The sequence below is a fragment of the Hyperolius riggenbachi genome, chromosome 3 (assembly GCF_040937935.1).
Source record: "Hyperolius riggenbachi isolate aHypRig1 chromosome 3, aHypRig1.pri, whole genome shotgun sequence".
Taxonomy (NCBI): domain Eukaryota; kingdom Metazoa; phylum Chordata; class Amphibia; order Anura; family Hyperoliidae; genus Hyperolius; species Hyperolius riggenbachi.
In genome coordinates this window covers 181,169,252-181,184,186 of record NC_090648.1, presented here as the reverse complement: position 1 = coordinate 181,184,186, position 14,935 = coordinate 181,169,252, and the positions used below count along the sequence as shown (strand labels likewise).

The 14,935-nt window shown below is 42.6% G+C and overlaps 1 protein-coding gene across 3 annotated transcripts in view; it reads left to right on the top strand.

The window, feature by feature from the left end:
* Window positions 1-14,935, top strand: part of LOC137563207 (transient receptor potential cation channel subfamily M member 7-like) — a 267,700-nt gene that overhangs the window by 220,579 nt on the left and 32,186 nt on the right. For all 3 annotated transcript variants that reach the window (XM_068275389.1, XM_068275388.1, XM_068275390.1), the window contains 9 exons: window positions 1,315-1,358; window positions 2,574-2,664; window positions 3,037-3,107; window positions 3,683-3,720; window positions 3,836-3,861; window positions 9,686-9,736; window positions 9,814-9,879; window positions 12,959-13,242; window positions 14,635-14,717. In XM_068275389.1, the coding sequence (XP_068131490.1) occupies window positions 1,315-1,358; window positions 2,574-2,664; window positions 3,037-3,107; window positions 3,683-3,720; window positions 3,836-3,861; window positions 9,686-9,736; window positions 9,814-9,879; window positions 12,959-13,242; window positions 14,635-14,717 (754 nt within the window). The remainder of the gene's footprint in view (window positions 1-1,314; window positions 1,359-2,573; window positions 2,665-3,036; window positions 3,108-3,682; window positions 3,721-3,835; window positions 3,862-9,685; window positions 9,737-9,813; window positions 9,880-12,958; window positions 13,243-14,634; window positions 14,718-14,935) is intronic.

Sequence of the window (14,935 nt, the reverse complement as noted above, 5' to 3'; positions counted from 1 at the left end):
TGTTCCCCATCCCCTTCTTGCACCTCTGACACTGTAGTTGCCATTGGCAGGTTTTGGTGCGCCGTATCAATTGTTATGTATAAAGTGCTTGGGGGGCCCCATTGTAAAACTTGCATCGGGGCCCTCAGCTCCTTAGCTACGCCACTGGCCGGAAGTCCTCTGCACAATGGCTCATAGTGCGCATGTAGAGTGCTCTCAGCCACAGGAGTGCAATGAAAGACGCTGGACCAGCTCTCGCACAGTAGTACATGACCTGGTCAACCACGTGTAATGTATGGGAGCATTTGCAAAGGGAACCAAGGGGATGGAGGAGAACAGGAGGAGCAGTAAGCATGAGGATTGCTGCCCATACATGCCTGCTCCCTCCGTCTGTACAAATTACTTTGCTTTAGGTATCCTTTAAGCCACCAGTAAGCAAAAAAATACTCAGAATGATTTTGATAGTAATATTTCACCAACTTTGGGGTACTTTTTCAATTGCAGAGTGCTTTAAAGTTCTTTTTAACAGAAGATGACACATTGAACAGGGAGTCTGGTAGATGAAATTTGGCTGTTGAATTCCAGGAAATGAAGGTTTGCACGCGATCACATGCGGAAACCTTCACTTATCACATGAACTAACGCTGTTCACGTGTAAACCTCTGTGAGCGGCAGATCGCAAGATAACTGCTGTGATAGCAGTTATCACGCTTTTGTGAATGGAGCCCAAGGTGTGAAAATATCATCTAGGTGAAAACTCAGGAGAAAAGGTTAATTGCATATAAGCCAATGCATTTTGCAGGACTTTCCTGCTTCCTCGGGTCAATGACAGAGTCTTTCAAAAATTACACGCACAGCCTCAGAGCTTCTAAATGCATTGTCTTTTATTGGTGCCCAAAATAAACCTCTTATTCTTAACCACTGCTCTGAGGTTTTATTATACATCCTTTATCCTTCACATCATTTTTGGGGTGCCTCATCCCAACTCATATAGTATTCCCACCATTAGGGTTATCCCTTGTGATGTATATCCAACGGCTTTTTATTTAGTTTGGAGTGTCACAAACTGTAAGTTAAGTTTGATTATATATCTCTTATCCTTTGCATAATTTTTAGGGTGCCTCCTCCTACCTCATATAGAAGATAAAAATGTTCTCCTAGGAGAAAACTTAGGAGAAGAAGTGGATTGAATAAGGGCCTATGTGACTTTATGCCTTAGAGCTGCAATACATTTTGTTAATTATATAAGCAGAAGACATGTTCAAGATTTACGGAATGATTTTGCAGTATTTTATATGATTTCTTCATAATACTATTTATACTTTTTTACCTTAGGGCTCAAGTTTTGCACAGAAAGACAGCTGTCAGAGGACACCGAGGTAAACCCTTCTTTTACAATGTACAATTTACAGTATTTGGGTGGAGACAGCCATAGATTCTATAAAGGTCCACACCCACTATGCGATTTTTCCAACATTTTTCGGCTGCTGGCGATTTTTTTGAGCGATGAGCCATCATTTCCACTATCTCGAGATGCAGGTACAGGCGCGTGATTACACAATAGCTTTTTGGCGATGCGAGGTAACAAGGACCGTCATGGTGGATCTTTAAGATCCCCAACGACTCCCACTCAAAGTACTGTGATCGCTTGAGCTCTCATTTGTGCCCGTCGTGTGCCATGATGGGACATTGCATGTACCCGCTGGCAGGGAAATGGATCGGGAAACGCTCATCGTCAGGGAATGTTGCTATGATCCATCTTCCTCTGTCATTAGATAATTATTCAGCTTAAAGGTTCTCATGTATCCAGGCCATGTCATGACAAAATCAGGTCGGTTTAATTAGACATTTTATTTTTCATTCTTACAAATGTTTCACCACTAACTAAGCAGCTTCAGGAATTCAAATAAAGTGAATTTCCTGAGCATTTGTTTATTTCAACTCAAATTTTGAAGACGTTTGGTGCTGAAACATTTTAAAGAGAGAAAAAGTAAATGTCAAATTGAAACTACCTTATTTGCTGCATTTGCAGATAGCCACAATGTGTTTTTTTACGTCAAACGGCACAAACTTCTTTTTAAATTTGAACATCTGGGCATTCCAATCATGTAAACTGGCTGTTACAGCTGTGTTCACGCTGTCCCCACCAGCCTCACTAAATCCTCCAAAGTTCCTGACTGTTGCCATTTGATCCTGCATGACCGTATGCCTTTTTCTTGTCCTGCATAAGGGAAACTAGAGAAATGGAAACAAGAATCAAATTGCCTTATGCTTTCCCTACAGGCATGCTCCAGTGAGAAAGCCTATCTCATACACTGTAACACTGCGGTCTAAACATTTACCCAACATTTCACATGTGATGAAATACTGTACTTTGGTGGTAATTGTGGGGTACCAGGCTGTATTACTTACCACACAAACCTTTATACCCCAGTACTCGGTACTGAAAGCATGAATGTAACACCTGACACACTCATAAGCGTGGTCCATTTTGATTGTGTGTTGTAATGTACTGGACCAATGGAAAATTATTATAACTTGTTTCTTTGTTGCTAATACCCTGACTAAGCTCTTGTCTCTTCTTTCTCTTTCAGTCCAGTGACAACAGTAGTCTCAGAAGAGCTTCTTCCTACTCAGAACTACAGGGATATCAGGCTTTTTCTCAATCAGCATCCAGAAGCCTATGTAAGCTATGGTTTCTACCTGTTACAAAGTCTGACAGTTATTCTTAATGCGGTTTATAGCTAAAATGATCTATTTTTGACCATTGGACACGTGTTCCCTCATCTAAGTATTTACTAATCACCCCACACCCCCTTGTATGTTAAAATATTGTAAACATAGGTCATCATTTTTCTAAGAAGCCTGCTAATGATGATGTGGTCACAGCACAGCAGTAATGATATCCAGAAAAGCAAGCTGAATATGTATGTCCTAACCTGGGCTGAAGCAGTGACAGCTGGAATCAAACTCCGGCTAAATTATATCCATATGCCTTTCTCAGCCAGTGCATTTTTGTTGTATTTTATAGAAGTGATTGTGCTTTATTTTATACAGATTCCTTGGAAAGCAGATCCTTATCCTATGAGGACCTGTATCAAACAGACTCCAAGGCTGCGTTATTGAAGGTACGTGAATTGAGAAAAGGTATAGATTTCATGTTGCTACAGAGATTAACATTGGAAATAAGATCCCCATTTTGGTTCTTCTAAACAGATATCAACCACTTATTGTCTCCAGATTGTAGCTCTACCCCCCTGCAGGAGGTATATTACATCCTCAGCAATTAGTGAGCACGGAGCACATGCTAGCACTTGTTGGTACTCATTAGTCCCAGTGATAAATAAAGGACTAACTAGGGAATCCATCCTTCCAATCCCCTCTCCCTCTCATATGGTAGCTGTACTGATTTGTGCTATCCTGTGTCCTTTACTGAAGGCGGCAGAGTCCCCCTGCCACATATCCTGGGTCTCGGCATTCCATGTCACCACCATCTGGTTGGAATAATCCTTCTCCTATCTTCATGTATGTTGAAATTCACGCAGCTAATGTCCGACAGGCGACAATTATTGCATTATTATTATATTATACACAATTATTGTGTGTACTTAGCTTAAGGCAGTTTAACTCAATTTTGCTGAGTGTGTGTAAAATTTTTGCAAATACTAACAAAAAAAATTTATGTTTTACGTTTCATAACTAGGAACAATATTACAGTCGATATTCTTCAAACTCTAAATTGTAAGTTTATTCACTTTTTTTTAATAATTTGTTTACATATTGCTAATTCTGAAAATACAGTACATTTTTCAACATGCTTTGACATTTCAATGTTTTTTTTTTTGTTTTTTTTTAGATCTCTCCAAAAAGAAGCCTTCACAAGTAAGATATTATAGTTTTGATTTTAATGAATTTAATGATGGTAAATGCATCTAAATCTGAATAAATGTAGGTAATAAAGATCTCCATAACTTGAAAAGACTCAGGGCTCAAAATAGTAAAAAGATTTATACGTACCTGGGGCTTCCTCCAGCCCCATGCACTTGGATTGCTCCCATGCCGCCGTCCACCGATGCCCGCAGCTTCGGAAGCCAGGTCCCCGCACTTCTATCAGTTGGCTCCAGTCAAATCAAATCAAAGCTTTATTGGCATGACCAAGATTCATACAGGTATTGCCAAAGCAAAGGGAAAAGGTGGACGTGGAAGGGTGTGGGGTTAGGGGATAATGGCCAAGCAGTCTGTGGACATTTTTAGGTTTACAGTTCCGTTATGCTCCTCTCAGTCTGTGGCATGCTGTGACATAGTGTGCAGCGATTGTCACTGTGGATTCCTCTTCTCCCAGTAAGATATATGTTTTTTTCTCATCTTCTAATGTGAGAAAGTCTGGGAATAGTGCCATCAATTTCTTAAAGTAAGTGTCCCTGGTTGCAGTATATTTGGGGCAGTGCAGCAGGAAGTGGCTTTCATGCTCAAGGGTCCTATGCTCACAGCGTTGGCCCAGTCTCTCCTCCCTGGGTTTGTACGTCTGTCTGTGTCTCCCAGACTCTATTTCGAGGTTGTGAGCACTCAGTCTGCAGACACTCAGGATTTTCCTCTCTTGAGAGTTTTGGAACTTTTCCAGGTAATGGGCCATTTTATATTCTCTCTGTAGAGACTGGTATATGGTTAGTTTGTGTTACTTTTTTATTTCACTCCTCCATTTTCTCCACACAGTCCTCTTTGCTCTTGGCTGTGGTATGTTTTATCTGGACTCCTGTTATATGACCTGTGGATCGGGGGTTTGAGGGAGTATAGAGCTGACCACTACTTTCAGTGCACATGGCTTTTCTTGGTCTTCATTGTGCAACATGGCTTTGTAGTGGGGTCAGGGCAGCTGCTCTGTAGGTGGGCCTAGAAGCACAACACTCTCTTCTGTATCTCAAGCAGTCTACGCAGAAGAAGCTGCTGCTGGAGAGATTTGCAAAGAACGCACTTCTTCTGCATAGACTGGAGCTGACTGACGTAAGTGACGGGACCCGGTTCCCGAAGCGGCGGGCAGCAGAGGATGGCAGCGTGGGAGCGATCCGAGCGGATGGGGCTGGAGGAAGCCCCAGGTATCTATAAATCTTTTTACTATTTTGAGCTCTTGTACACTTTAAGAATGGTCTGTGAAATGCTAATGATTTCAAGTTTATGCACTTTCTATGTTAATTTTATGCAAATTTATGCAGCATGGTATTGCACCTTCAAAATGATCCTTTACTGCGTTTGTTTGGTCAAAAACAAGATGCATAAAGTTGCATAACATTAACATAAATTTGCATCAATTCAAAATTATTAGCATCCCACAATGCATTTGCCTTTATGAGTCATGATTGTGGATGTCAGACTCCTGCAATGCATTGTGGGACTTGTAGTTCTTTAACATCTGGAGGGCCAAGTTTGCCCATGCCTGCACTAGACATTGATTATTTTTCCTTATCTGGGTTTACCACTTCCATTGCAGCCATTAAACCATTCATAGCACTGAAGTTGGTGCAAATTGTTGTTCAAATTTATATTTCCATTTTAATTTGCCAGTAATCTATCATGCCATTTCCAGAACTGACTACACATATTCTAGCATAAAATCTGTACTCTGTGTTTCCATAAAGACATTCCAGGCATTTGAATCTGATCGGAGAGGGGCAGGGCCGGATTACCAACCAGGCAACATAAGCAGTTGCTTGGGGCCCCATTCAGAGTCAAAGGGGCCCCATCAACACATCAACCAGGACTCGCCATCCTGTCAGCGGTGGCTGGAAGGTATAATAGTTAAAGGGACTCTGAGCAGTGCAGTAACTATGGAAAGATGCATATCATTTTAAAGCTCTCTTTCTCCTCTTTCCAATGATATATAAACGGTTGCCCTATGCCTTGTAGTTTTTGCTATTTTCGCAATCGAAATCGCAGCCACAGGACTACTTTTCTCCAAAGTCGGCAGCTCGATTCAGCACAATGCAATGAAATATAAGGAACCCAGGGGGATATAATTACAAACATCATGCTGGTAGGTGTGAAGATGTAATTAATTAGTTGTGGGTATGCTTAAAGGCATACCCACAGGCACTGCTCGGAGTCCCTTTAAGGGCTCTGCCTCTGACACAGGAGACCAGGGTTCAAATCTCGGCTATGCCTGTTCAGTAAGCCAGCACCTATTCAGTAGGAGACCTTAGGCAAGTCTCTCTAACACTGCTACGTCCTATAGGGCGCGTCCTAGTGGCTGCAGCTCTAGCGCTTTGAGTCCGCCAGGAGAAAAGTGTGATATAAATGTTATTTGTCTTGTCTTGTCAAATGATGCCATGCGCTGCTGATTGACTTCAGAGCCAGGCTCTCCTCCTAGGTCCCCCTCCTGCTACTGTGCGCTCTGCCGCTGCCCACTCCGTCCTCCCTTCCCACAGAGAACCACAGCTGCAGAAAGAATGATAGCAGCAGATGGCAAACGCTCACTCACCTATCCATGATCCAAGCGATAGAGATCCCGTCATCTGAAACCCATCTGTCTCTTCTACAGTGCAGCCGCTCGCTCTGAACTTCCTGATTCTCAGATCAGACAGGAAGTAGGAAGTAGTAATAGTAGTAGTAAGTAACAAGCGATAGAGATCCTGTCATCTGAAACCCATCTGTCTCTTCTACAGTGCAGCGCTCGCTCTGAACTTCCTGATTCTCAGATCAGACAGGAAGTAGGAAGTAGTAATATTAGTAGTAGTAACAGAGCGGCAGCACTCTAGAGGAGACAGATGGGCTCCGGATGCCGGGACCTCTGTTGCTTGGATCACAATAGGTGAATGTGAGTCATCTGGTGCTGTCATTCTCACCCGCTGTGGCTGCCTTCTCTGCTGGACCATCGTATTCACTGGGATGGAGGCTGCATGGTGGCTGTCTAGTTTGGGAGGAAATCGGTTGTTCGTTGGTGGGGGTGGTTATGTAATTCTGTCTGGGGAACGGCTTCTGGTTTGGCGGTATCCAGAGCTTTCTGCTATTGCCAGGCTGGAGATGCAGGGGGAAAGTGCTGCTGCTGTGATATCTGGCGCCCTCTTCACAGGGGTGCCCCAGCCCCTGAGTGCAAATGTCCCAGCCATTCATCTCTCACTCTGCATTTTGCCGCTGCTATTCCCTGCATTGTGCACCCACAGAGGAAAGCGGGCTGTTGCCCATAGCAACCAGTAGCTCGTCTGCCCCGGTGTGTGCGGCATGTTGCTGTGCAGCTGCATCTTCTGATTCTATTACGACATGATGGGGGGGCCCAAATCAGATACTTTGCTTAGGGCCCCATTTAGCCTTAATCCGGCTCTGGAGAGGGGTCAATATCTACCACAGACAACACATTGATTTAAAAAGATTTTAGCTTGAAATCTATTGATATTTGATTAAACTGAAGCATAGCACTGCTGAATGCAATGCATCGCTATGGACTGCCGATCTACCGCCACTCTTACACTGCCCCAAGTTGGAGACTTTCTGTCCAGTTGATAATTACGTTACATTTTTGATAAAAAATGTATTGAAACTTTAATTGATCTGATGTGTTGTGCAATCAATTTCTGGAAGATTTGATTGAATTTGTCTAAATTGAATTGGAAAATCAATCATCAGGGAGTCTAGTATGGGCAGGCAAACTATCACTTTCTTAGCTGGAAGGCTGAACTGCAGTGAAAGGAAGGTGGTCGGAGTGTGCTGGTGGAAGGGAGAGGCAGCAATGCAGAGGAATTTGGAAAAAAATAGATTATCACTTGTAGCTCTGTGTCCTATTACGCTGCTCCCCATTAGTGCCAGCACAGAATGCAGGCTTATATGCCACACTGCGATTAGCATGCCACTGTTTATTTTATAACTGTTGTAAGTCAAAAGTGGTTCATATGGGTGTAATGCTATACAACTTGCAAAAGGGTGAGAGGACTAATAAATGGTCCTAACAAGATATGATGCACAAGATGTTGGCTTGTAGTGTTATGCATAGTATAGCATTAGCGTAAGAACTGTTAAGAAGGAAGAATTTAGAAGGTTTGTTGGATAACATAGTCTCTCCATTGCTCTCCACGTAAGGTTGCCACCTCAAACCTTTAAATACCAGCACATATGAATTATACATGCCTTGTAGCTAGTTTCAGTAGATGCAGTTTAGGCCCTGATTATGTGTGAGTAGCCCCAGAACCTGTATAACTGAGATGTGGCAGTATTTAAAGGGATGAGGTAGCAACCCTACTCTCCAGCCTTAGTAGATCAGGGTGTTTGTGTCCAGCAAGCATACCATGGACATCACATGTGCAATGCTCTCTACTCCCTCACAGCCTTTAATTAATCAATGCCAGAGTATAAGTCACAAGCAGTCAGTAGTCAATAAGACAGAGGTCTGCACACTGTTAATTTCTTCAGACCTCCTTTATTTGCATTAACAGCTCATACCGGTGAGAGAGAACATCCCCCGGCAATCAGCAGCTGTTTCAAATGTACAGATATGTTTCATCTGGCTGATAAAGGTGCTCTTACTATCTAGAAGTGTTAATACCGATAGGAGAGATTTCTTGACATTATAGGACATTTATTTTCTCACACAGCTTAACAAATGTGTGGAGTCTGCAGGACAGACCGCATACATTTAAAATCGGCGCCGGTAGACTTGGGCGCAGGATACAGCCGGTATATGGCTGATCCTGCTGCTGCTCAAGTCCGGCTGTGTTAATTACTATTCCCCCTCCAGGCCGCCATGCATAGTGGGGAATGATATAATTCAGCTTCCAGGCCAAATTATTGTGTTTTATAAGCAACCTCGGCTCCGTCTTATGACGGCACCGACGGCACTCAATGAGCGCCACTATAGAAGTGATTCTTATAATAGTCTATGGTGGCGTCGGCTGCGCCTAAATCTAGCAGCACTAAAAAGCACTGCTCCGGACAGACCGTGTGTGTGTGTGTGTGTGTGTGTGTGTGTGTGTGTGTGTGTGTGTGTGTGTGTGTGTGTGTGTGTGTGTGTGTGTGTGTGTGTGTGTGTGTGTGTGTGTGTGTGTGTGTGTGTGTGTGTGTGTGTGTGTGTGTGTGTGTGTGTGTGTGTGTGTGTGTGTGTGTGTGTGTGTGTGTTGCTTCTATCATCTCCTCAGTGTATAGTCTAGTAATCACCCAGCTGGAAGAATCTTATGGGGCCCATACACTGGTCGATTTCAGCATTCGATCGAATTGAACTATCTGACAGGATAGAAGATCTAGGTCGATCTGCTGCTGGCAGCAGATCGATGGCCCATAGAGTTGCATTGGATCTAATGGTGCAGTTATGCCTTTAGATCAATTTTCTATAGATTTCCAATAAAATTTCATTCTGAAATCTATTGAAAATCTGTTCCTAGTGTGTGGCACACATCAGATAGATTCCTGTCAGATTCGACTTGACAGGCATCTGACAGAAATCTATCTGATGGTCAAATCTGCTGCAAATCTATCAGTGTATGGCCCCTTATTCAGGTGGTGATAAGCGGTTAAATTAGCAGAAATGTGTGTGTTATTGTGTTCATTTATTAGAAAGACATTAGCAGTGTGTCTTTATCAAGGTTTTACCTCTCCCTGCATGGAGTAGCCAGAGTTTGTTACAAGCTGCAGACAGGAGCCAGAAGTGAAACATCATTGATAACTGTCCTTTATAAACATCTGTTTCTTGAATGTTTGTTATTACAATTGTGAATTTAAATTTTTTTAGGATTTGGCCATGATTTTAAAACATCCATGGAAAACTCCTTTTACTGTTCAGGTGAGTACATTTTAAGAAAGATTTTACAATACTGAATTGCTTTCACTGAAATACTGACTGACTATCTGTTATGACAGCCATTGAAAGGAACAACTTGTATCGGCTCTCTCAGAGTATACACTTCACTCCATTACCTCCAGTAGGTAAGTAAAACATATATTTGTTCAGCTCCAGTTATACTTTCATTCTTTTACTAGAAAAATAATTAAAGGAATTAAGCAGGGACATTTGAATTTTAGTTTTTGTGTCTTTAACCATTTGATGCTAGGCCATTTTTCTGTAAATGGGCCCCCTTGCAGACCAGGCCATTTTTCTGTAAGTAGGCCACTGCAGCTTTAAGGCCTCACTGCAGGGCCGCACAACTCAGCACACAAGTGATTCCTAAAAATGTTCTGTGTGACTCGGCTGTCCCCCTGGCCCACAGGAGAGCGATCGGCTCTCATAGGCTGAAGCCTATGACAGCCGATCGCGTGATTGGCTGGCTGGGAGAGGGAGGGAGGGGAAAGTAAAAAAAAAAAGTAAATTTTATTTAAAAATAAATGACATCAATGTTTATAAAAAAAATAAAATAAATAAACAATGTGGAGGCGATCAGACCCCACCAACAGAGAGCTCTGTTGGTGGGGAAAAGGGAGGGGGGAATCACTTGTGTGCTGTGTTGTGTGGCCCTGCAGCTTGGCCTTAAAGCTGCAGTGGCCCAATTAAGTAAAAATGGCCTGGTCATTAGGGGGGTTTAACACTGCGGTCCTCAAGTGGTTAAAATACTGTGCGTGCAAGTGAAACCGCAGACTGCACAACATGGCCTTATTCAAAACAGGTACGTAATTCAAACATTTTACACACATGGTCAACTGCACAATATCATCCCAACAGTCATGTGAGTTGATCCGCCATGGATCGGGCAAACCGCCTGTTATCAGTCATTTGTCTAGTCTTTTGCCACATGTACACACACCTGATTGTCGTACAACAGACCAAAATCGGCGATCAGGCATTTTGGTTTAAGCGTGTGTACGGGTCTTTATCCATAGTATCTTTATCCATAGTTGTAATAACATGTTGACATACTCTTTATTTAATAGACCTGATGTGTTAAGCAAGAAAAAAAAAAGAGAGAGAGAGATTTTGTATGAATAGGTTAAAGGTTGTGATGGGCATTATGGGATGGAAGTTCACCGCTGGTAAACTCATGCCACAGCACATTCCATCCCTAGTCATGAACTATTTTTCCTTACTTATATTTCATCTCATCTATTAAGTAATGTTTCAACATTTTACAGTAAAAACTGGTTAACTTTGATTATATTTTTTTTTTCTTAGTAATTTTTGGCTTGTGTGGTGTTTTAAAGGTTTTATATTGATAAAATAAAAAACAGATGAGAGCTAAATAATGAGAAATATTTTGTAAATCAATCTCAGCATGTAGCAGAAAAACCAGTCGGTGGCATGACAAAAATGAAACTGTTACTTGTCATAATAGTATTACAGTATATACATTTTCAAAGACTGTACTTTGATATATTCTTTAAATAAAATAATTGTTAAAGCATATGCAAAAATAGCGCAATAGAAAAGTCATAGACATTTCTAAACAAAAAAAATGCTGTAAAGTGGGAATGTAAATGCTGTAAAGTGGGAAAGAATAATACCATGAATAATTTTAATTATACTAGATCATGTAGGTGCCATACATGAAAGCAATATTTGCTGCGATGGCTCTTTGTCCCAAAAATGCAGAAAACCTCCATTATGTTTAAGTCACCTAAAGACTCATTCATGTAGTGTTCTTGACTCATCAGCTCTGAAAACTACCTGTGGTAAGGGCCAGATATTTAACATTATGATTTATCAGTCCAGAACACCTTCTGCCATTTCCTACACCCAGTTCATGTGTTTATCAACAGTATATCGGTGAATGCTTTAGTGGTGAGTCAGGTTCACTGGAAACAGAAAGGAGAACCATGGCAAGGAGCCACCCTAAGATAAGAATACCTTCAGAAATTGCATAAAGGTGCTTTTAAGGACTCTCCCAGGGCCACCTTCAGGGCATCACAGTGGGGACTGCTGTATAGGGACCAAGTGAATCTGGGGCCCGGCTATACATGGACTGCCCATTAATGTGATGAGAGGCGCCAGGAGGCTCATCCAGGAGTTAGTGATTAAAGTAAACTTAACCGACTAATGGGAGAAAATGATTTTTTACATACCTGAGGCTCATTCCAGCCCCCTGTAGTCCATCAGCTCTCTCAATACCCTTCTGGTCTAATCCATTGTGCTCCTGTGAAGTCCATACAATCCAGCTGGCGGGACTGGCGCTACCATAGTGTCAAAGGGGGCAACTGCCCTGGGGCCCCGACCTCTACTGAGACCCCACAGTACCGACCCTGGCTACCTGCTCCCCTGCTTGCACTGTTCCCGGGGGCCCTGAAAGTATATTAGTAGCAATAATTAGCTATCAGTCTTGGCGCGTGAACGGGTGGGCAGCGGCTGCACTTTGAGGCACGCTGTCTCCCTCTCACTCTATGACCTGGCGCGTCATGTGTAAACACACGCCAGGTCATAGAGTGAGAGAGAGACAGCGTGCCTCAAAGTGCAGCTGCTGCCCGCCTGCTCACACACAGGGACTGAGGTAATCATTGCTTGTAATATACTTGCAGGGCCCCGGGGAGCAGAGGGGTAATGGCGGGGGGTGTCTAAGCAGGGGTGCCCCAACCCTGCAGTTTGCCCCAGGGCCCTGCCAGCTGGGTTGCGGGGCACTGTGCATGCAGTGTTCCAGGCTGCGTGCCTCTTCCATCATGCTCCCCATAGCTGGGAGCGCAGTTAAATAAACTTAATAAACTGAGCATACGCAGAACGCTTACAGCCATGGAAGAGCGTGAAAATCAGACACACAGGTGTTAGTGTGTTCAGACCTTCAAAGATTGGGATTTGCCATGTGGGGGAAAAGGGGAGTGAGGGGGGCCCAGAAGGTTTGCCCTGTATGGGGCATAAAACATTTCTGATGGTCTTGGATTCTCCTCTGCATTAAAGCTAGAGTGGTCACACCAAGTATGAGTTTCAGTTATGTTTATTAATTTTTTTGTTTACAGTCCTTTAGTCTCTTTCCTTGTTTCCTGCTTTTCAGGACAAGACATTAGCACTGTTATGCATATTAAAATAGCACTGTATACTCTCTTTAAGGAAGGTTTTGTGCATTTAGCATTTGTGCATGCTTTATTTTAGGAGAGTTGGTCACTGTGTATCGGCTAGAAGAAAGTTCTCCAAACATCCTAAACAACAGCATGTCGTCCTGGTCACACAATGGCTACTATTCCACAATTGAGATATTGAGCAAGGAAGAGATGGGAGGTGGATTGAGACGAGCTGTGAAAGTGGCATGCAGCTGGTCTGAGAACGACATCCTAAAGGCTGGACACATCTACATCCTCAAATCATTCCTTCCTGAGGTGCTGAATACCTGGTCAGGGGTATTCAAAGATGATACTGTGTTGCAACTCTGCCTCAGGGTGAGTATTAATAATCTAATTGTAATCTACATATTTATGTATATAAAGAAGGAAACGTACTATCCTGCAGCTTAGTGCAGCTACGATTCCCCAAGAAGCAGCAGCAGCATTAGTATACAATAACAGCGAGCTCCCTCACTTTATTGCATACCAGGAGCTATGTCTGGTTGCTAATATAGCCATGTTTGACTCTAGCAGAATGAATAGGTTGCACACATGCATGCCAGATTCTAGCACAAGTTTTATAGTTTACTTTGCTTTACACATAAGGAGGTTGATTCACTAAGCTTTGCACTTTGATTGACAGTCAGGCTATTGGGCCAATTAACGTGCAGGAATACCGTACTTTGAAGCTACTGGACCTGCCAGGCTCTGGGTGGGTTCAGTGGAGCACTCGTTTAGTATAATGAAGTGCTCTTTAAATGATTTCAGCCAAGCGTAATTTAACCGTGCACGCAATGGCTGCATAGCATGCGCAGGAAAATATAACACTCTGCTGTCATTAAGCTTAGTGAATCAACCTCAAGGTCTTTTTCTCACATACCGCAATTTTGGTCACGTTTTTTGGAAACACGATCTGACACAAACAGCAGGGACATCAAGAGTGCATACATTGCAAAGTCTGATGTCACCATCCATTCACTGCTAGATCACAACGCATGGTTCCCGGCAAAAACATGCAACGCATTGTAATTCTGAGTCACTATAATGAATGGGAATCCCAAGCACACGCTCACCCGCGTTTTCCGGTGTGCTCATGAAGGAATGGGGCCTAAGAGTCCTTAAAAATATATGCAGGTGAGGCTGCCTGCAAAACATGCACCGTTGGGAAGTCACGAGGACAGGTTTGAGAAACACTGCGCTATAGTATAGTAGAACAGTAGGAATCACACTAATAGTAGGAATTATGCTAAAATAAAACATTAATGGTAGGAATCCCGCTATAGTATAGTAGAATGCTAGGAATCACGCTAATAGTAGGAATAATGCTATAGTAGAACACTATTGGTAGGAATCACCCTATAGTAGCACCAAACCTTCTCAGATACAGTCTGCACATGGACTAGCATTATTCTCTATGACCCATCCATGTTCAGTTCTGTATCTCAGGAAGTTCTGCAGTCACACAGTGCCTCCCCCAAGCATCCCAAACAGCAAAAACATGAAGCATCAGTATGGGTTGGCACCAGCTTGGCAACCAAATTACAATGTTGTGTATAGCAAAGGAAAGCTATATACTGTGTTTATACAATAGAAATAAATTACAAGGATTACTTTTTTTGACGAATGTTATTTCAAGACATAGTCCTAGTTTGTGAATTTTATACCAATTAAACACAATAAAGTACTGTGGCCTGAAGTGTAAATTTATCTTGTTACCTTTATTTCTAGGAAATCCAGCAACAGCGAGCTGCTCAGAAATTACTCTTTGCGTTTAACCAAATGAAGCCCAAAGCCATCCCATACTCTCCAAAGTAAGTCATTCTTACATCGTTTTTGAATAGTGTCATAATGATTCTCTATATCCTTGAAGAGAAACCATGACCAAGGATTGAACTTCATCCGAATCAGTAGCTGATACCCCGTTTTCTCTGAGAAAGCTTTATCTTTTCTCAAACGGATCATCTCTGTATGGCTGATATTGTGTTGAAACTCCTCCCACAGTGTGATGGCATGATCATGGTGCTGATAT